This window comes from Leuresthes tenuis, unplaced genomic scaffold (assembly GCF_036924035.1).
Source record: "Leuresthes tenuis unplaced genomic scaffold, fLeuTen1.0.hap1 SCAF_5, whole genome shotgun sequence".
Lineage (NCBI taxonomy): Eukaryota > Metazoa > Chordata > Actinopteri > Atheriniformes > Atherinopsidae > Leuresthes > Leuresthes tenuis.
Window position 1 is genome coordinate 11,168,284 of NW_027325359.1, and position 21,922 is coordinate 11,190,205.

At 39.5% G+C, this 21,922-nt stretch overlaps 1 protein-coding gene across 7 annotated transcripts; it reads right to left on the reverse strand.

Annotated features, from left to right (window-relative positions):
• Positions 1–692: 692 nt before the first annotated feature.
• Positions 693–20,622, reverse strand: myrf (myelin regulatory factor). Of its 7 annotated transcripts, none has more exons than XM_072385954.1 (27): positions 20,042–20,622; positions 11,471–11,561; positions 11,052–11,342; positions 10,505–10,566; positions 9,948–10,170; positions 9,732–9,832; positions 9,462–9,576; positions 8,517–8,712; positions 7,008–7,084; positions 6,805–6,915; positions 6,619–6,709; positions 5,471–5,671; positions 5,091–5,199; positions 4,803–4,912; positions 4,551–4,711; positions 4,369–4,441; positions 4,198–4,280; positions 4,029–4,097; positions 3,846–3,929; positions 3,616–3,683; positions 3,404–3,478; positions 3,085–3,315; positions 2,833–2,926; positions 2,665–2,727; positions 1,876–1,981; positions 1,700–1,774; positions 693–1,536 (listed from the first exon to the last, which is right to left on the reverse strand). In XM_072385954.1, the coding sequence occupies exons 1-27, from the start codon at positions 20,085–20,087 to the stop codon at positions 1,456–1,458; spliced, it is 3,087 nt and encodes a 1,028-aa protein (XP_072242055.1). In that variant the 5' UTR covers positions 20,088–20,622; the 3' UTR covers positions 693–1,455. The 7 variants fall into 7 exon arrangements, with proteins under 7 accessions (XP_072242055.1, XP_072242053.1, XP_072242054.1 ...); XM_072385952.1 differs by having other exon boundaries at positions 6,604–6,709; XM_072385953.1 differs by having other exon boundaries at positions 6,604–6,709; positions 9,753–9,853.
• Positions 20,623–21,922: the final 1,300 nt, after the last annotated feature.

The window sequence follows — 21,922 nt, forward strand, 5'->3', positions numbered from 1 at the left end:
TTTCATTATGCTAGCTGGTGCATTATAAATAAGCTTAAACGGTACACAATGTCCACAAGGATACAGTGTAAGCACTGTACAGGGTCTTCATATCATTATAAATTCCATAAAATTTGTTTGATGGCTGCTTTTCCTATTAAATGTTGGTGTTACATTTGAGTTACACTGTTGTGTTTTTCTTTCGGAGCACAGACACATGAAGAATATAGATTTAAAAGCAATTCTCAACCAAAGCATGGTGTCCGAGAAGAAGTGGAACATGCCTTGGAAACAAGAAAAGGTTATATAATTCAGTTATATTAAAAATGTTATCATTGCATAGTCTTAGTTGTATAGGCAAAGGAAAATATTTAAAAACATCATAGAAATACATGAGTGAGTATATCCAGTGTAAAATTTCCAAATTTATCTCTGGTCTCTGAGTAAATCAAGTTGCTCTCAACTTTATGATCCAGACATTTAGATCTTGCCACTGAGTTATGATGTATCATTTTTAGAGAATTGATTGGGCATGCACCTAAATTGATATATGCCATATATTGCCATACCAGCATTGTCCAGTTAGCAAAATACAGTGTAAGCCATTCCAGTGTTTCTTGAAATATTGTCAGTGTAAGACTTGTTGCATTTCCACTATCAGATGCAAAGAGATGTCAGCGTATCCACGTGTTCATTTCCCGTGATTTGTTTAATGATCCAGTCTTAAAATACTCATATGTCCTTCAGCGATTCTACAAAAATTAGTTTGACTCAGGGGGTCCTCAAATTTACAGTAGGTCTGCATGGTCACATTGATATGTTTCATTCAGTGTCATAACTGCGCAGTGTTTAATCAGATGCTGCGTGGGAATTCCGTCTGTGTACTGTAGTTGCCTGCAGCAGCTTCAACACAAAAGCTCCACTGTGGAGACCCAGGATTGGCCAGTGTGCACTACTGAGGTATATTCAATATGTGAGGCATTCGGTAGAATCCTCTGATCTCCTCTTCAGTGTTTATAACTTTTGAAAAATGTTGTTGAAGAAGCAGGTTTCAGTGTACGAACGTATCTGTGGTATTACAAACCAAAACTAATCTACAGTATCCCAGCCTGCTGAAGAGTAATTATGGCTTATATTAAGAATGGAAGACATAGTGATCTGTAATAAGTTGAACCATAATCCGACCAGCTTCGTTTTTACAATGGCAGTTAACAGTGTCAATTACTTCTAAAACATTTTCAGTGTGCCATACTCCAGTGTTGACAGGAAAAAGAGATGTCTTAATGCATATACATATGGCGGGGATTACAGTGGGGGCAGTAGTACAGTGTATGGTTTGCTTCTTATGGATTTTTTCAAAATAATGTACCATAATGAGTGAAAAAAAAACATCCCATCACAACAGCATACATCTAAAACCACAAAGGCGAAGTATATGGTGAAGTTTAAAGACACTGAGACACATCTTCTTCCTCCTCACACACAGCTGCTTCGAATGATAAAATGGTAGTCAGAGTACGACGACGGTTTTCCTTCCATGGCACAATTCACTTCACTCTGTCAATGAAAAGTCAATGAAGAGAGATCAAAAAATTTATTATCCACACTATAATTGAGCTAATCCTAAAACTGCAGTCACTGTTATAAAGAAGACAGAGCTACCATGTGGCATCTACAGCATCTGAAAGGGCCTCATATTTTGGAGGCCAAGCTTACTTACAGACAGAGAGACGCGAAAGTGATAGGTGATGTCCTGGAAAGACAACACAGGCACTGACCACAGGTGATGAGTCCCCTGAGAGAGAAAATATTGTATTCTAAGTCACAAAAGAAAGTCATTCACAGATCAAATAGGAAAAATATATTTAATTTGCTTGAAACGCTGATCATCTGTACCTTTGTCGATGTGCTTTGTTCACTATAAAGCTCTGTGTCTGTGTGGTTGAGGCATAAACGTCCTTTGGTGGCTCCACATTGTTGTACCCACACGCTGTTTGTGGACCTAAAATACATTGTATTTCTTCATGAGATTATATTTTAAGTCCTGCTACTTCCTAACCAGTTCCCCAAAAGTTTCCTGTGGATTTCCGGTGTGATTTGGAACTTTCCATATGGAAAATAAAACAATATTTATGAGAACAATGTCCTAATTTCTAGCTGCCTTTCTCTGAAACTAAAAAGATCAAATCTATTCATCAATTGTTTATGATCTGACGTTTTCTTTTTCCCTAAGTAAGGCTGAACTGTATGAATTCCAGTTTAAAACATGTACACTTCCTATGCCCATCTCAGCTGCTGTACTTGAGGTTAAGGCATGTAGCAATTCATCTGATCTACTCGAATAAAACTGAACATAGTTTTAGTCGAGTTCATGTGTGATTTGAGCCAAATTACATGGTTCTCTCCGGGAAATTACTTGGAACATAGAGTCCTATAAGTCACTTCTTAAATATACTTTCTTACTTACTATAGTTGAGTAAGCTGCACTTGTTTAAAAGATAGGAGCACTTCTAGAAACACCACGAGTCCTTTCAAGTTAAAAGATTATGCCAAAACAACTACTTTAAATGTGTAATTAATTACAATTAACTTATGTATTAGTGTAGAAGACTGATAATCCACATTAGCAAGTGAGTGTAATTTGAATTCAAATGCACAAAATACTGTAGTTGTGTTTATACTCACATCATGTGCAAAGTAATTTGTGAGTTTGAGGAATTTCTTTGTCCATAAAGTGATACTGTATAGCTGCAATTCCCACAGAGAAAAAAATTAATCAACATATCACATAACAGAGGACAAAATTTGAATGTTAAGTTTAAAGAAACTGTTGTAGTGGTTCTAATCGCATGCCTGCAGCTCTCGGTGGTTGCACAACTTTGAGCAGTGATTTCTTGGTTTGTCTCCATGATGTGAACACGAGTGAGCGAGGGAGCTGCCCTTCCTCCTGCAAAAATAAGAAAAAAAATGCATTACGAACACCAAACTGTATCTTTTCAACAATCTGTAACAGGATTTTCTTGCTGTCATCAAATCAACGGCATTATTGTGTTTGAACCCTTCATATTATATGTATTGATAGAGTGTATGGATGTATGGAATTACCTTTTGTGTGTAGGCTGCGTTGTCTTCGTGGCACAGGCTGCTGCCCCCCAGGCAGACGGTTGGTGGCTCCCACTCCATCCAGGTCTGCGGAGGCAGGCCTCTTCGACTTGGCAAAGTACATAGGTGCCGATGTGTGACTCAGACGGTTTCTGTTGTGGCCATCCTTGTCGATTGGTCTGGACTTGGCCTTCTTATTGATAGTGCCTGGTGTGGGAACCAAGCTGCTTAAACCTAGAAAAGACAGATAATTATTCTGTACAGAGGCCACATGAGCAATATGAAAAAAAATATCTATCATATTTGAAAAGTCTTCTCTTACCTGGAGTGGATTGGTTGTTACTTGGTGTCAGGGTGGTAGCTGATTGGTTGCTTTCAACTGAGGTTGAACAGCAGGCTTCAAGAGTTTAAAAGTAAAGACAAAATTACACCAAGTTGAATAATTTATTCTAACTTTATCCTCTGTGGTTGGGAATGTCAAAACTACCCAGCAGAGAAATTGGACCCTATAGGCCACTTAGAACCTCCACACACCTGGTGCAGGTGTGGTGGACAGTGGAGTATATGGCATCTTCCTAGAGGATCCCAGTGCTGCTCTGGACCTGCACCAATCATATGAAACAGCACAGAAGGTCAAGAGCACACTTGTGAATTTTGATGAATTTCATTGCGCTAACATATGTCACTAAAGCTTTCTAAGACGAGACTGATAGAATAGATAGAAATTGAATAAGTTGCAAGAATGACAGGAGTTGACAGTGTACCATGTGCAGACAGGTGGACAGACAGTTACAGTGGCAGTGAAGATGGGCATCCAAGAGATGTGGAAAACACAGGAAGGAACATAGCTACAAGAAGCAGGGCAGATTTTATAAAGAGATTATCGGAGATGTTGAATTGATTGATTAACTATAAGCACAAGTGTGAACACCTAAAAAAGCACATACCCATCTTTCTCTGTGATGTCTCCTCTATGGTGAAGGGTGAGCACATAAAGGACTGACATGGAAATAACACTGTGAACAAAAAAAAAACACATTATAATGTCATAACTGTGGACTGATGTAGCAGATTTCCTGTCATCCCACCACTTCCTCCCACAACATGCTCTCTTACCTGAAGGCCATGACAACAACCAGCGCCAGAATGGTCCCTTGCAAGAACTTCTGACTGATGCAGCCCTGATCTGGAGGTGAGTTCTGGAACAGATAGATAGATACATATGATGAAATCTATACATCCTGCAGTTCACCAATTTAAAACATTTTTTTTTTTTTCACCACACACCTTGCTCCCAGATTTGACTGTCTTCTTCTTGAGAGGGCCACTTCCTGTTCTGCTAAAATAACTTCCTGATTGGCTACACATACAATAAAACGAAAAGTGATTAATGAATACTCTTTTCATTATTCAATAGTATTTATGCGAACGTAATATGCCTGATCTGAAGTCAGACTTGTTTCTCTCACCTCACGGTGCCTCCACTCACGGTACTCTTCATGCTGTCAAGGCGACGCAGCTTGGCCAGTTTGCGGCTCCAGCGCTCCAGTTCATCTATACGAGTCTCCAAGTTGTCTGTCAGCTTACAGAGCTCCTTCACAGCTCCAACATTCTCCATAAAGATACGCTCCTTTGAAGTTATAGGTAGTGATCAGAGCTGATATGTATGTACAATTACTGATCTGTGAGCACTGTGCTGCACAGATATGAGAATTTATTACCTTATTGACAACTAGCAGGTTGGGAATAGTTTCTCCATTGGCACACACCACATCACCTCCCTCCTTCACTGCTTCAGGCAAGATTTGTTGAACCTCTTGGGCAATCACTCCTACAGGAGGACAGAGATGAAAAAAGCCGGAATATGTGAAATTTTAGCTTAGTCACGTAAATATAGAAAATTACAGACAAAAAGAGAAGATTTTAAGACAATGACGTTAAACATAGAATACAAAAAAATTAGATGTTTGGATTTTATTCTATAAGTAGTTTTTTGATGGAGCTGTTACCAGTCTCTGCGGTGTTCTCTATGCCTACGGTTGCAGCAAACTCAGGCTTGTACTGGTAATGAACCAGCCTCATCTGAGAAATCCGTTTCAAATTGTCTGTGGTGTCGACCTAAAGACAGAAGGACAATAACATCTGTGCGGTCGGCATGAACACAAGATAGAGGTAAAGATAAACAAAGATAGGATAAAAGTAACGTTTTGTAATGCTTAAAGAAAAAAAAAAACACCTGGAGGAGCATTTTCACAACTATCCATGTTAACACATCAGTAACATGTTGTGTTTAAAAGTAGCTTACCAGTGTCTTTCAGAGGTAAAGATAACATGATATAATGACATGAATCAAGATGACTTGCACAAACATACAATGACACATCCTGACCTCCTGAACATTTTCTTTGGCCCTAATGTCAGACGGATGGACCAGGGAGCCCATGACCTTCAGGTTGCCGTGGACAACAAGGGCCTCGTCCGGGCGGTCAGTATTAACTCCGACTCTGCCGTGGTGGTACACTGAGTCGGGCAGCTGGCCACGCTGCCACAGCACCTCGTTGTCACTTTCAAATTGGCCTGGGTTAGATGCCTGTCACCAAAGAAACAAAGAGGAAGGTGCACAAAGAATCTGATTTAGACATCAAAAGGCTATGCTGACACAGAAATTTCAAGATAACATTTCAGATTTAGGAATCCAGTAATGCGCTTATTTGCTTTCTTGCCAAAAGTTCATGAAAAGATGTCTTCCATCCAAAGAAATATTTTGCCCTTGAGTAAAGCCGCTCAGGACATGGCTAATATCTGAAATGTTTTAGCATTTGCACACTGGTAGCCTGTTGGAAGTGCTGATTATCATTCGTACCAACTAATCTAAGTTGGCTATCTTTTATCTAAAGATATTTATATTAGCAATCTTCTCATCTCATCTGCAAGAAAGCAAACTAGCTTTGGCAGTTAAGTACACAAAAGTGTCATGTCAGCAGTGGTTGTCTGGATGCATACTATCTAAAAACAAGTCAGTGATTATGTAACAATCAAATAACTTTTTTAATGCCTCTTAAGCTTTTGGAGTTAAAATATATACTGTTATCTCTTGTTTTACACATCTATAGTAACTTCATAACTATCACTGCACAGCAGAAATCCTGTATCTCCAAATTTGGGGATTTTAAGGCACACTTGTGGATCAAAAATGAAGATTAGTCTCCATATTTTCAACTACGATAAATCTTTGTTAAAGAAGCAACATTATCTGAAAAATGTGTTGCCTCATAGCTGAAAATATGTTTTCTCAGCTAACACAGTGCTGATCCTTAGAAGATGTACGGTTTTCACAAGACAACAACAACATGCTGTTTTAAATTTAAGCTCTCCTGAACAAAGTACTTCAAAGTGTCACGATGATCATATTCACACAGGTAAAATGTATGGAGAGGATAAGATTAGAGAGGGGTGTGCAGTAGACCAAGAGGACGGTGTCACATTCACACAGTATATGATTGTTGTAGGAAGGAGACAGACATGGCCAGACGTTACCCTGACGATGATCCTCTCAGATACATGAGCAGCCACAGTGTAGCTCTGACTGTGGGACTGTGCATGCAGTGCCACCACCAACATGAAATATCTGCGAAGACAAATGGATCAGAAGTAGATGTGAGTATTGGGTCTGAGTTTGAGTTTGAGTTTGAGTAAGTTGATGTGCTATGGTATGCCATTCACCTCTGATCAGGATTTGGTTTGCCCTTCTTCCGCATATTATTGGCCGTAGTCTCACTAAAGTGGAGTCGTCCTACTGTGACTTTTGTAACCTGATCTTGTGGCAATGTGACACTGGGAGAGACAAAAATCCCAATGGTATTGTTTGAAAAGTGTCTGCTACAGCTTTATGCAGTTTCTACTTCATTTAAAGACCTCATACTCACAGAACTGGCTTGAATGGCCTCTTGCTGCGGTCAGACTGTGACTGCTCCACACTAATGGACTGATTCATGGCTTCTACCTGCCAGCGAAGAGCAAAATTAAACACAATAAATACACCAAAGAGCAAATGAACACAACATCCTTGTCTTAACACCACTGTATCTGTACCCACACTTTATGCACAAAATGGTTTCCGTATATTCTAACTATACAATTTCATTTTAAATGCACTCAAACCATACAAGTTTAGATATAAGTTGCACTAAAACATTTCCAGGTGAATTGTATCCATGGAATGATGGACAGTGTGGCCTTAAACGATTAACACCTTAAATAAAGTGTGATAAAAGTATGCATAATTGTTGGCCAGCCTCATCACCTCAAGTAATATGCCCTCAAAACTAAATTTAGCTGACACTAATTCACCACTGAAGCTGATTGAGGGGGCTGTGAAGAATCCCTAATTGACTCAGAGCGGGGACGTCTGGGTTTCTCTGCTCAAGCTGCTGCCCCCCGACCCCCGGAGATAGATAGCGGTAGATAATGGATGGATGGATGGATAACTCAGAGCAATCTTTGAGTCAGGTGAGAGCAAGAAGTGGGTGGGGTATATTGTGATGGGCTGCTATTATGACAAATAAGCTAGTTGGACATTTTCAGGTTGATGATGGAATTAAAATCAATCACAAACCTGCTGCCAGTTTCTTGAGGGTACTTTATTCAAGCAGTGGTACACAAAGACGTCTCCAGTGTTCAAGAATGATGTGATATGTGCTGGCTAGCCTAGGAGTCGTACTTGGCTGCATGCATTGAAGTACTACTTCTTCACAAGCCAGCAAAGGCATAAAAGATTAGGCAAGGCAAGGCACAGCTTTAAACAATATGTTGGAGGCTGTGTACAGATGAAGAACTTGACAGATTCCATGACTTGAAAACTAATGCTAGATATTAAAAAGGGTGTCAGTCTATACTGATTGTTCCATATTCTGAAATGTTTTTAAAAGATATATCTAATTGTTATTTTGAATCAAAGGGATGGGATAGTTCAATTTCTGTTTTTGTTTTGAAAGTTATTTTTGTAATTTAGCTATTAAATATTTAGCTATTAAATAATATAACACTATTAGCTTCCATACTGTGAACAATCATATTTCCCTTAGAATAACAAAACACACTCTTCCTTGGTTGAAAATTCAATGTATTAACTTAATAACCACTGGGTGTCACATTAGAGCAGCAGAATCTCAGAACAGAACCATGAGAAGCTTGCAGATTACTTTTCATTTGGGAAAAACCAGAGCAATGAAGACTCTGGTCTCGTTCTTGAAAATCTATAAGTTTGCTTGCTCAGGACTGCACAACAAGGACTCAAATGCATTAATATGCGAAACACAGAACAGTGCGCCCTGGGAAGAATATCGTAATGCTGGTTTACTGATTGATTAAGTAACCGTAACTTTTCAACACTAAAATTGATAAATGCTGATACATGCCCAGCATGTTTCCTTCACCTTTACTCCATTGAGTTTGAGGTAGAAGCAGTCAATGGGCTGCAGGACGTCATTAGTCTTGATATACTTGGGATCTCCAAGCATTCCAATGTACACTGTAACCTGGAAATGGTTCTTCTTCTGGCAAACAAATGCATCATCAGCCAAGGAGAAGTTGAACCCTTTGTCAGCGTCAACACGGTAGGTCGGCATCGGACTAAAGACAGTGAAAGAGATTATTGTATAATGTGAGAAGGAATATATGTAACCCTAAATTTGCTGTCATCATATTGCAACTTTTAACTCTGGAGGGTTTCTGTATACTAAAAATTCAAGTCCGTTAAGAGATATATTTGTAAATTTAACTTCTAAAGTCCCAACATTTTAGCAATTTATTCTGGTACATTGGAATGTAAAATGTATATAATAATACCTTTGATTCCTCTGTCCATCTCTACTTTTAATTTTAAATCAGTGACACTGTTGTCAACTTTTGTTTGGGAGCCCTGTAAAGTCTACAAAGGCCTCTGAGGCCCCTCGCTAAGATCTTCGGAGAGACTTAATCAAATAAAAACTCTCTTTTTTTTACTTAGGTGTGGTGTTTCAACCAGGTGGTTTTGATAACATATCTCAAAGGTCTTGTGAGTTCATTTTAACCTTCCTCCCTATCTATTTTGGCACTGCAAAAGCACAAGTAGGTGCACACTAATTTTTCCTTTACCCCCTCCTCACGTTGTCTGTCTAAGTCGAAACCCTGTGCTCGTTCATACTCCCCCACACAGCTCACCACTGAGGAATTTGTAGACCTCTGCAACCCGGCTATTTCTTTTCCACTCCCACTTTATGCTTTGTTGAATTATACATTTAACCAATTAAAACTCCTTTCATATTTCTCTCTCTGTGGAGTGCTTTCAGCTCTTTTTGTTCTAAAACATGTACAGATAAGCCAAAGTAAATTCCACCCACAGCTCTTTGCAGTTGGCATCATAAAGTGGAGTCCACTTGTTCTGCTGGTGTGGTTGCCACTTAATGCACTGATAGTTTGGGTCCAGGTAAGCGTTGTCTGCATCCTGCATTAAACCTGTGGCAAAGAGTTTCAAACAGCAGCCGTCAAAGTGTGACCAATGAATGTAAAGAATGCTCTGTTCTATAAGTCTTCATCTGTGTTAAGAGTTAGTAAGAGCAGGTGAGCGTGAGGTGGAGGAGGTGAGGAAGGGGAGAAAGATGCCTGCCTACCTGGTTCTTGTTTGATGATACCTGTGAGGATTTGGGAATTCAGGGTGCTGTTGGGAGAATCGGAGTGCTTCCTCTTCTTAGCCTGATGAACAGGGACGCCACTGTGACAGGAAATAGAAACACTGTCTAAAGGATTACTAACATTTCTGCTGTAGTTTCTGTTTTGATGCAAATCAGACAACACATCCCTCCCTCCTGTGCATCTTCCTGACTCACTCTTGCCCCTGAGGATGCTGCAGCAGCTGATGAAGCATCTGCGTTTGCTGCATGTCCCCACTTCCACTTGTGGCTGGTCCAATAGGGTACTGTGAAATCATGGGCTCAGGCTTCAGGTACATGTCACGATGCATGCCGGGATAGTGCCCATGTGGTGGGAGAGGTGGCGTTGGAGTCATGTGACACATGTTCTCTGGTGTCATGGTCCTGATCATGTGAGTATCTGAAACAGGGTTTTAGCAAAGTGTTCACACAGTTTAACGTTGTTGTTGCTTTTAATCTGCCTGTTTCGAGTTCCATGCAGCAGTTTATACTACTTTCTTCCAATTATAGCTAAAAGTAGTTCCCGTCAGATAACATTATTCCACATATTTTTTCACGAACTGGCAAGACCAATACAGGGGAGTGAGAGGCAAGAATAACTGTTCTGTTGAAACAAGCTACAGGTGCATTTAATTCTTTAAGAAGGCAACTGAAATGACTGCTCAGACCCACATCCTACTTCACCCTCATATTCTGTATTTTCCTATTTCCCAGGGAAATTGTGGGTTACTTACCATTCACCTGTTGAGGAGAATATGGCTCTGAGCTGGAGTCTGGGGGGGACTCTGGTAGTGTCCTAAAAATTATGATAAAAAAAAGGAAAATAAAGGCAGTGGATGATTGATAAAGAAAGTAATGTCAAGGTTTTAAATCACTTAATATCTTTGAAATAATACCACAGTTAAATCTCTCCATCATATGCTCCTCTTGTTTTCTAAACTGCCATCATATTTAAAGGGGAGTCTCCTTTGGGATCAAGTGTACACATTCTTTACGCAGGGTTTTCTTTTTTTTTCAATGTGGAATTTCACTCTGTCTTCTATCAGTCTCCCTCCACCTTGTGACTGGCTCAAGCCTCATTTGTCCAAATGAGGCTTGGTCAAGTATTGATTGCATTGTTTTAAGGTGTTTGTCTGTTTTTTTGCTGCATCCTTCAAATAAACTGAATCCTATTCTGCAATTACGCATCTTGTTCATGTCAATCTTAAGTATCAACTCATGTTATATTTTCTTCTTCACATATATCTGTCCATCTAAGTACTAGCCTTCTTTTGTTCTCACCCTGGAGCGTAGTGGCCCCTGTGCTCAGGCTTGACGTGACCCTGTTGCTGTTGCTGATGTTGCTGCTGCTGCTGCTGCTGCTGCTGTCCCAGACAGGGGTAGCTGTGTCGGAGGCCCAGAGATGGACCTTGGGGGTAGGCGTTCTGACAGCTAGGGGGCCCAGGTGGAGGGGCTCCTTGGCGAAGTGGAATAGGGGGGCTCAAACCACACACCAATCCTCCGGAGGAGGACACTCCTGCCTGTGGAGATGAGTAATTTGGTCCTGGGGTGCTGTGGACCTCTGAGAAACAGCTGGGGGGAAAAAAAGAAAAAAGGGATTAGCCTTATCAGGAAAAACAAATTCCTTTGTAACAACATGACTGGTTTGGTCGGTGCAAGCTGTTTTGACGTTTCTGGGTTCGTGTGGAGTCCCTACTGACATGTCAGTGCTATCGTCCTCCTTGCTGATGTACTCTTCCAGGATACTTGTGTCGATGTTGGCTGGCTCCAGAGAACTGGTAATATCATGACCTGTGGAGAAGGGAGGGTTGGGAACACAGGGGAAGATGGAGAGCATCTGGGGATTAGCAACAGAAATCATTCAACAGCTCCACACAGTGCCACAGCTGCTGTGGTTTCAACACAAGCTGGTGTTGTAACAATTCTCTGGGGAAATAATTACATGTTACCAAAAGAATGCAGTTTCTTGGTAACAATATATTGATGTATTTATATCATAAGACGACATTATGTTTTACAGAACACGTAGTGTAGATCATATCAAGAGAGGAGTTGTGATTGGCTTGCAGAGAATTTAAAGATTAAGCTTTCAGGAGTGACCATCAGTCGAAGGATGTGGTCATACTGATGATTCAGTTCCTCTAACCGGTTTCACAAATAAACTGGAATCACTCCAGTTCGTAGTTACAATGTTCTTCCACAGATGTAATTTCCATATTAAATGTTTTAATTACTAGATTGTGTCCCTGTTTCTTTTATTACTCACTGCAATTGTTCATCATAAATAACAAATGTAATGGTGGCTTTTTCTTATCATCTGCAGCAAGATTTACGAACATTATCTTGAAATGATGTGGTGCATATAAATAAGTAATTTCATAATTTCCAAATCCTCCCCTTTCTTCACCCCTGGGTCATTTTCAGCCTTTGATAGGCAAAGCCTCACAAATCCCAAACACATGACCCCACTTAATCTTTAAAACACAGACATGTAGAATCAGCACGTGCTTATGCATATATTTAGACAAACACAAATCACAACAGTACACAGAACATTAAAAGCAAATGTTACATGAGTGGGAGATTGTCTTTGAAGTGTTCATACCCACTGCATATGTTGGAAACTGAGTGGGGAATCAGACAGAGGGGATGGAGAAGAAAGGGCAAGAACCCTTTCTTATAGTGGGTGGGCAGGCAACCCCAGTCTTTCTACTTTTTACTCTCTCTCACACACACATTCTCTCTTCCCCTGACAGATTAAGCAGCTACTCTGTTGAGAATGTCAGGAATTTTTGTGTTAGCATTAGAAAAAAAAAAATCACACTTTACCTTTTTTTTTTTTAAATCGTCTGCTAGCTGCCATCGCAACCTCATCACGAATGTCACTTAGTACTATCCACCTTCTCTGTAGATTTCTACCGTTTGCCACAAAGGAGACTAATGGCCTATATTATCATGGGAACAGGATGTACTTTGTCACATCCAAACACACAGTTGACAAAATACAGCAGAATAAACATAAAGATCTTGTAACTTTCAATCACCAAACCCACGAGCCAAACCACTGGTCTCAAACTGATTAAACTAGATTTATTATTCAACATTATAAAATCCAAATGTTTCCATTTGTATGGTAAAAACTGTCTTTTTTCACAAGATAGAAACAGCTGGTTAATGTCTCTTGATGCATGCCAGTGCAAGGGTAAAAAAGCAGGATGGTTCCCCTAAAATAAGATCCAGATGTGCACCCCACCCAAAGAGGCAGTAAATTTAAGCTGGCAGGCCTGATAACAGAAAATAGAGAGATATGGGGAAAGGGGAGGGAAGATAGATGGGGACTCAGGAGAGCTGGGGCAAGAAAGGCAGAATTAAATTTTTGATATCCCAGCACAGAATGACAGAAGGGCAAATCAACCTATGAAAATGAAGAGAGAATATGAAATAGTAGTAGCCGTAGTTAAGAAGACCAACTTGTTGCGTTCAAGCCTAGACTGGCACAAGTTCAAAACTTAGACTTGGAAAAATGCAGTAGGAAGCAGTCAAGTTTTCACTTTGATTTTCAAACGAGGTTTATTACTAATATTTCACTTGGGACTATTCATGGGATGATACACAAGAATTGTAGGAGTAAACATGATAAAATAAAGCAGTTTGATATTCAGCAGCTCTCCCTTCTCTGCCAAAATCCCAGTAATAACAGAGACGCCCCTCCTGTCAGACTGAATCCTTTAAGACAAAATATGTTGGGCTTTATAAATACTGTGACTTGACTTAATAACGTAAGGAGAAGTGACCAGCATCCAAAACAGCTACTTAGGTTACGTAAGCCTGCCAACCAAGTCACCTGCAAAATATTTAACATTTCATTAAATTCTAACAAAGTGACACCATTTGATACCAACCTACGATGAGTCCTGTCACAGCCAATTTTTTTCCCTTTTTTGAAAATATTTCAAATGATTCTGCATATAAACCGAAGCCGCTTTGTTATGTTTACATGAAAAGCCTGGTTATGGTGAGGACAACCTAGTCAGTGTTTGCTAAGAGCCCATTTGCTGGAAATAAGGGTTGTAGACACTTTGTTCATGCATTAAAAAAAAAACATAATATACATATGTACAAAAATCTTACATTTAATTCTGGTTTCTAGTGTTCAGAAACATAAAATGGCTACATATTTTTCTGGAGACTGAGCTGCACCTGCGATAATCCCCTTTTTGTTCTTTTAAGGGTAACAGAAACATATGAACTCAACTATGCCGTGAAACACCACTGCAATATTAATGCTAATGTATAACTGCTTATTTACAGATGAGCTTTCATGTATGTTTCTGACCTCCAGATAAATTTTACATCCAGTATTCACTCTGCTTTGGTTTTGTTTTCTTCTTACAACCCATGGCAACATCTGACTGTTTCGCTGTTATTGTTCAACTGTTAACCTTTATTTGTTCCTTTCTGCTGTTTGGTGCTGAGCAGGAACGGGCAGTGTAAGGTGGATTTTAAAACTTTTTACATTGAAAACGGCTGCATGTTGCAGCTTGAAATGACATCATGAGAGGCACGCCAACGAACCGTAACTGCAAAGTTGTGGCTGAACAGCTGAACAATGAGTATGAAGCTGTATGGTAAGTTATTGTTGTCCCTCCCTAAAGCCTGTACTGAATTTGGAAAAGGGAATTTGAGCTCCTGTCTCTGCTTGAAACCCCATCTCACTAAATTATTTCAAGCACCCTTAAAAGAAATTAGAGGCAGGCACTTCTGGATTAAAAATGGTTGACTATTGCTGGCCCTGTTTGGATCTGAAGACGGTTTAAAAAGTATGATTTCTTTTAATGTGTTTTTAAGTATTTTGATAGGTAAATAAATGTAGCTCTTTTGTGTATATTGCTGTGAGTTAATTGAATCTGTATAGTTGACTTTGAAAAAGATAGCAAAAGATGTTTCAGGTGTTCATGCTAAACGTAATCGAATTCATTTAAATACATTTGCATTGGAACAACATTAATATTCACATGTAATGGTTAATATGTTCTTCAAAGAGATTTTTTTTCAGTCATAACTGTAAGTCACGAACACCTACGTTCACCTCCAGCTGCATGTACTGCAACGTTTGTAATTCTTTTCTAATTCATCGAATCTGTATAGTAAATGTCAGTTTACACAGTGTCATCCGTAACAAAATAACAAGAGGCAATGGTACACTGGATAAAATGATGTCAAAATCATGAGACAAAGATCATGACATAGAGACTGAACTCCAACCTGAAAAGTCATCGGGCCAAAGAGTACAATCAGGCCACAGCGCTTCCCCTGTAGGTAATAATCTGATCAGGATGATCACTGAAAACAGATACAGTATCACTGTTCAGGAACATGAAGACCTGTCATGATTTAGTGTATTTCTGATACAAAACGTACTGTAGGTTGTATCAATGTTACTTGTGTTTGGGGTAAAGATGAACAGAAACATAAATCAATCACTTGTATCCTCCTTATCACTGAATCATCCTAACTTGCTGTGAACCGAATGTGTAAATTTCCCTGTCCTCTATGTTTTTCTCTGTCCAGCTGTGTTCAGCGAGGAACAGTGAAATGATTGTCAGTCTGTCGTCAATACAGACTCGCCTTTGGAAAGATTAGGGGCTGAGAGGGGACTGAGTGTGTGTGTTTCTATGTGTGTGAGCATACGCGTGTGTGTGTGTGTGAGTGTGCGTGTGTTATGCCACCATTTCAATGGCTTGGTTGTAACATAGAGGACAGTGTGTGCGTTCCCATTAAACATGATTTGACTAATATCATTGAGAAAAACACACAGCTCTACCTTCAGTAATAATGTTGTTCTTGTCTGTCTCCTTCAGTGAGGAGGTCATGTGACTCAGTTTCTATGTCATTAGCTGCTTGAAGTAATCTTCATATAACATGCAATATAAAGACTTGTCATCTTTATTGTCTACACTGGGAATCTGCTACGTAGCCTTTCAGTTCACTAAACATCTATTCAGTGTCTGTTAGTTCTGGGGAGAAAATCCTCCTCAGTTGCTCTGCCTCTGTTTTTTCTAACTCAATTTGAGGTGCCATGTGCTGTAAAGATTGTAAAGACCCTTGACACAAATTTGCGGTCAAAATAAATGAGTACGTCTTAATTATCTATTTTCAGAGATCATAAACTATTTTCAATTCAACTGACAATCTGAAAGAACATAACGGTTGAACTTGAGCACGATTTCTTCCTGTTGTATCCTTTCCCCCCCTTTTTAACCCAACGAGATTTAAATACATTTACATGCATATGCTAATAACTGAAACCTTCACTGTAAGTGAACTGAGAGGGAACAAATCCCATCTTATGATGAAAACAGATTCGAACAAACTTGGCTTCATTCTTTTGACATTCTGTCGACAGAAAGTGGAAACCAGCACATACCGAATCAATTTTAAAAGAGACAAAAAATCTGCCAGTAATCATCAAAGCAGATGCTTATAAAATGTACATATTGGAAGTTAACTACCCTCAGTAAAAGTCTCTATATCATATATCTTCACACACTTTGATTTAATTTTTGAAAATGCTTGATTTTAATGGGCTTCTCTTCTTATTTTGCATGGGACCCCGGCACCAATATCTGTTAAATATAATCTGCTGGTGCTCTGTTACGATAATCTAATCAGATAATTCCCACAGGCAAACAATTAATCAGATCTGGAAAAAGTGGCTCTGTCGAGAAACATGTCAGTTCATATTTACAGTGTGCAATATGTACAGTTATCAAAAGTAATGAACAGTAAAGGAAAATCACAACTAGGTAAAAGTTAGACAGCTCTGACAAAGTCTGAGAGTTACCGATCTTATCCGTTTGTTTCCAGAGTTTCAAAGTTACAAGTAAAAGAGTGAAGAGCATCACCGTGACACACATACTAATAATCAATACAAACGGAAAGCCCTTCAACAGGTAGAGACTAAAACAATCACATCTACACAGAAGCAGAGCAGACAGAGCAGCACAGTGAGCAGAGTACCTGCACGGAGCCAAAGCATGTTGAAGTTCTTGAGATGGCAACACCTGAAAAAGAAGATGAGAGGAAAATTCCTGTCTATTTTTCACATGTTTCCCCACTCGGGCTCAAAGACTTTATTCTGCCGACCTGAGAGTCGCAGATCAGGGTATGAAATGTGTGTGTGTGTGTGTTTGTGCGAGCATTCCTATGTGCTAAAGATACTGTGTATGTGTGTGGGTGAGTAAGAGAGTGTTTTAATGAGGATTATTCCCAAGTCATGAGAAAGGGCTGTACCAGGCTACCACACACAGCCCTTGTCGCACACAAGCACTGGTCGCACCGGTCGGACATGGCTCAGGGAGATTACGGGAGAAAAAAGGCTGTGACGGGGACTCACCGCAAATGTGAAGCCGAGTTTGAGGGCAAGAGCTACACAATGCAAGAAGTGGAGACTGAGAAAAAGGAGGAGGGGCAGAGTAAGACACAATCAGATACAGAGCAACAGAGGTGGAGATGAAGAAATATATCGTTTCTACGCTGAAATTGCACAACTGCACTTTCTTCTTCTTTTTCTCTCTCTTTTGATAACAACATTTCAGACAGACAACAGCATCAAACACCTGCACTTATTTTTGTAATTACCCACAAACTCATTCAAAGGGCATCTAAAATGTCTCAAGACAATGTTTTATCTTTGTTTTTTCATCAGTATTCATATCATTCCCAGGGTCATGTAGAAACAAAGATGTAGAAAGCCTGACTTCAAGTTTAATTAGATGAGGCCGATGTTTGCAATGTTGACAATGAGGACTGAGGCCCAACAAGCCTGGCTGCTCAAAAACAATTCATTCCTGCAAAAGCAACTTTCTGCTGAACCTATTAATCAGTGCAACCAGCTCAACTTTGTCAGTTTTACACAGGTTTTCAATGATGGATCACAGAATCCTCAGTCACTATACACAACAACTATGGGAGTACAGCAGTAGCAATTTCAATGAATCAAACTGTTCCCATTATGACCAAAGCGCATCCACTGTTCTTACTTCAAACTTTAATTATGAAGCATCTATCAGGTGAACTGCCGTGAAATTAACAGCCATTCATGTGGCACAGAGGATGAAGCATAATGGTTTTGCAAATTAATTCAGAGTGTAATTCTTTGTTGATGTGCTGACATTCAGTCCCAACTTTAGGTCCACATTTTAACCAAATCTATGGTAAGCTGGCCAAATGCCCAACAAACTCATAGTATTCCCAACAGCATCGTAGATGTAGGATAATCTTCCACAATTCTAATCAACTGATTCTTCTTTGTGCCAAACTTGTAATAAATGAATGATCTAATCTCATTGTGTGAATTTGCTGTATCTATTTGCTATTAGATGAATTTGTCTCTGTAACATTTTATAGGCCAAATAATCAATCAGTCATAACTGAAAAAAGAACCCATAATGAAAATCGCTGCACTCAACACTGATAAGTGTTAGAGTCTTTTAAATGGACCCTGTAACGCCTGTTGGATCCACAGAGTTTAGATCAAATCTCATGAGGTAGAAAAATGCAACACAAGCACTGTTTCTTATAATTTAATGAAGTCTTTGGTCGACTTATGATTACTTGCAACACAACAGTGGCAGATGCTACAATGCTGTGAATGTGCCCGCTCTGCTTTTGTGTGAGTTACTGTTTATAGTCTAAGAGAGTCAGAGAGGAGAAGGTCAAGTTTTGAGGGGGTTGGTGGTTCACTTCTCTCAGCAGGCCGGTCTCTCTCCACCCTGGGTCTGCACTATCTCACCTCCTCACCCTGTCTGCTCACTGTCACTCTAATGGAGTCAGAGAGAGCCGGAGCGAGAGGCCAAAGACCCAAGGAGAAACACCAGCCTCACCTCATCGTGTTTTAACAGCCACCAGGACTATGCCAAGAATGTACATTAATGTGAACATATACATATTTCACTAATCCTATTGAAACACAGTTTACCTGTGCTGAAACCCATTTCACTGCTGTGTGTGTGTGTGTGTGTGTGTGCCTGTGTGAGCGAGGCGAAGATGAACAGGCACTTCTTGAACTGATTATTCATTTTCTCATACATAAAGGCCTCCTGATACTTTTTTTTCATTTTATCGCAGATTCAGATATAAGGTTGTTCTCTTTAAGTCCTAAGCTCACAATTGAGAAAATTCTGTAACTGAGGGGGGTTTAGGTCAGATCAAGAAAAAAATCAATTGGGAAAATAAGCTCTGCTGTGTACCTCTCATGGACAAGCTGACATTTTATTCAAAGCGAGAGTCGCTGAAATAAAGCCAAAGTAAGAACATCTCTCGTACTCCCAAAGCAAGAATGTAAACACACTAAATTCCTGTCAGAATGGCAAGGAACCTCTGGCAGTCATGGATGGTTGTATATATTAAAGTCAGCACTCAGTGTATACTATAATAAAGTGCTAATTATCCTCACAAATAACTTCTTTTGCAGTGTGGGCTTTTATGTGCTCCTGATCTGTCCCGAAACACTTGTTTAATAAACACAAGTCTTAACTTAGTCAAAGTGAAATTCTGGATTCTGTCACAAAGTGCACAGAATAACACACATAATGCGCAATGAGATAAGTCTGATGCGCAATGTGAGATTTACAGCACAACTCGAAAAGATAAAAACACAGAATAGGAATATGACGATCACCATAACATCACTACTTGAAGACATTGCTCACACATTGTGCCACAGAACACTTGCAAAACACACCATTTATCTTGACTTGAATTCCTACACCCCTTCAGCCCCACCCGCCACCATTTTTTTTTCTCTTTCCTGAGGATTCCCACTTAAAGGAGATCTGTTACCCATCACCGGCACTTTTGCTCCCCGCACCCAGTAACCTTTCTGAATTCCTGCAATTTTAGTTTTTAGGATGAGAAACAAGAAAACCTTGAAAGGATTTATGTTTGGGAAACCCACCAATCCCATAAGATCACAGTAGAACTATCTTAACATGTGGGACACATGGCTTGTCCTTAACAGTTTTGAACGTGCAATACACTGACAAGAGATGACGAACACGTGTTTTAATAATAATGATTTTAAAAAAGATGTTTAAAAGTTTGAGAGGTGGTGAAAGTTAAAAAAAGATATACTTTAATCTAATCTTCTTTATAAGTCAGTCAAGTCTATATATAATGACATATATAATAAATATATTATATATAAAACTGTGAGTTTGAGGCATAAGTAAAGAAAAAAAAAGGCCAATATGATAATAAGAAGTTCTTACCTTCAAAAAATCTCTGTAAAGCTTCTGTTTCATCTACCACGTCCATCCTAGCGGGTCCCACATAAAAAATCCATTAAAGTCTCCCCTTGTCCGAACGAAATCAATTCGGATGGGGGAAACTTTCACATATACATCACGGAATCCAGATTCTAATCAGTACAGCCTTGTTACACTTCACATGAATCCACAGCGTGCGCTTAAGTTCTTGTTTTTTTTTTTTCTTGTTCAAGAACTTGGCACAAACTTGATGTCTCTTTTCAAATTGCGACAGGGAAGACTACCCTTTTTTAAAAGTAAACTGTCTCAGGTGTTCCCTTTTTAAAATGAAAGTTCCGACAAAAGTCCATATGAGAACAAGATTAAAAATGTCCACTCAGGCGCAGCCTCACTTCAATTCCCATAAACTTCATAATAAACTTTGGTTTTGTTACTTAAACGTATCTGCTGGTGGGGGAACTATACCGGCAAAATCGACGGCGAAATAAGTGGAGAGCTATAGGAAAGGAAAACGCGTGCCTTAAATTTGAGGAGATTCCAGGGAGTCCGTGAAGTTGCTTCTCTTCCTCCTCTGCCGCTCCCTCCCAGACAGGATGTGTGCAGCAGCAGCAGCAGCAGAGAGTCGGAGGAGAGGAGCTGCGGCAGGTGAGGGATGTGCTGCAAACATCCACGGAAGAAACGTTTCTGAAGCACTGTAGTCGAATATTCAAATTTCTGTACCTCCTTTAATATTAGTTATTCCTCCATTAGATAATGAAAAGAAAAGTGAGCCGTTTCACTTATTTCTGACGTGTTATTTTCCATTCATCAGACCTATTATAATACGTTTCGGTAGACTTTTGATCAAAGAGAGCGAGCGACATTAAGACAGGGGTAGTTTTATATGTTTTTCTTCTTTTCTGCATGTTATTTGCCCATATGACGCAATTAAAACCAAATTTAGCTCCAGCCACACTCCGATATTGTTAGAGAGGTGACAATTTTTTTGCTTTGATTTTAACAGTCAACATTTTGAAAACTAAAAACAAAGGTACTTGTTAAAATGTAGGCTCAGATACAGTGGTATAAGCCATTAACAGCTCTCAGGGGCCCCAAGGAGTCAGGGGGCCCTGCTCTTATTCCAGAAATATTCAGTCTGTATCCAGATAGAGGCACACAGCCAGACTGAGAAGGAGAGGTGTAATAAATGGAGACGTTTAAAGGACCACAAAGAGGCAGAATGACAATGGAGAGGTGAGAAAAGAACCCAAATCAAACACAGAACATCAAATAGATACAAACTGACCACGAAGAGATATAGAATGGCTACAAATAGATGAAAAATGACCAAGATGAGACTCAAAGTTTTCCAAATGTAAAAATGAACAAAAATTTCAAGGAAAGCGACCACAAAGAGGTAGAAAAAATGAACAATTTCTAATTGCCAGCAAAGTGTGAAAATATCCACATTAAACATAACAAATGACAACATAGAAAAAAAGAAATGAGCAGAAATAGGCGTAACATTTGAAATAAGATGTTCAATCACGCCAAACTGGATCAGGATGATCACAACCAGATGTAAAAGGATCAAAATGAGACAGAATGATCCACAGTATAAGTATGCAAAATGACACAAATTAGCCACAAATCCCATCTGTATGCTTTGCTGTCGTTTTGTGTTTCCAGCAGGCTAAATGTCATGCTTCTCTGTGGGAAGGATTGTTGCTTTTCTTTTTTCTTTTTCTTTATTAACACACTGTTAGTCTCTCTGCCCTGTAACATGAATTTTCCCCGTGCTGCTCTCTGGTGTTCAGTATTCTTGAGGTAACAGCACGACCTCGGACTTTGGGGTAAAATCCAACTTGACGTTTCTCTGCCTTTCCACAGTTAAAACAGCCTAAA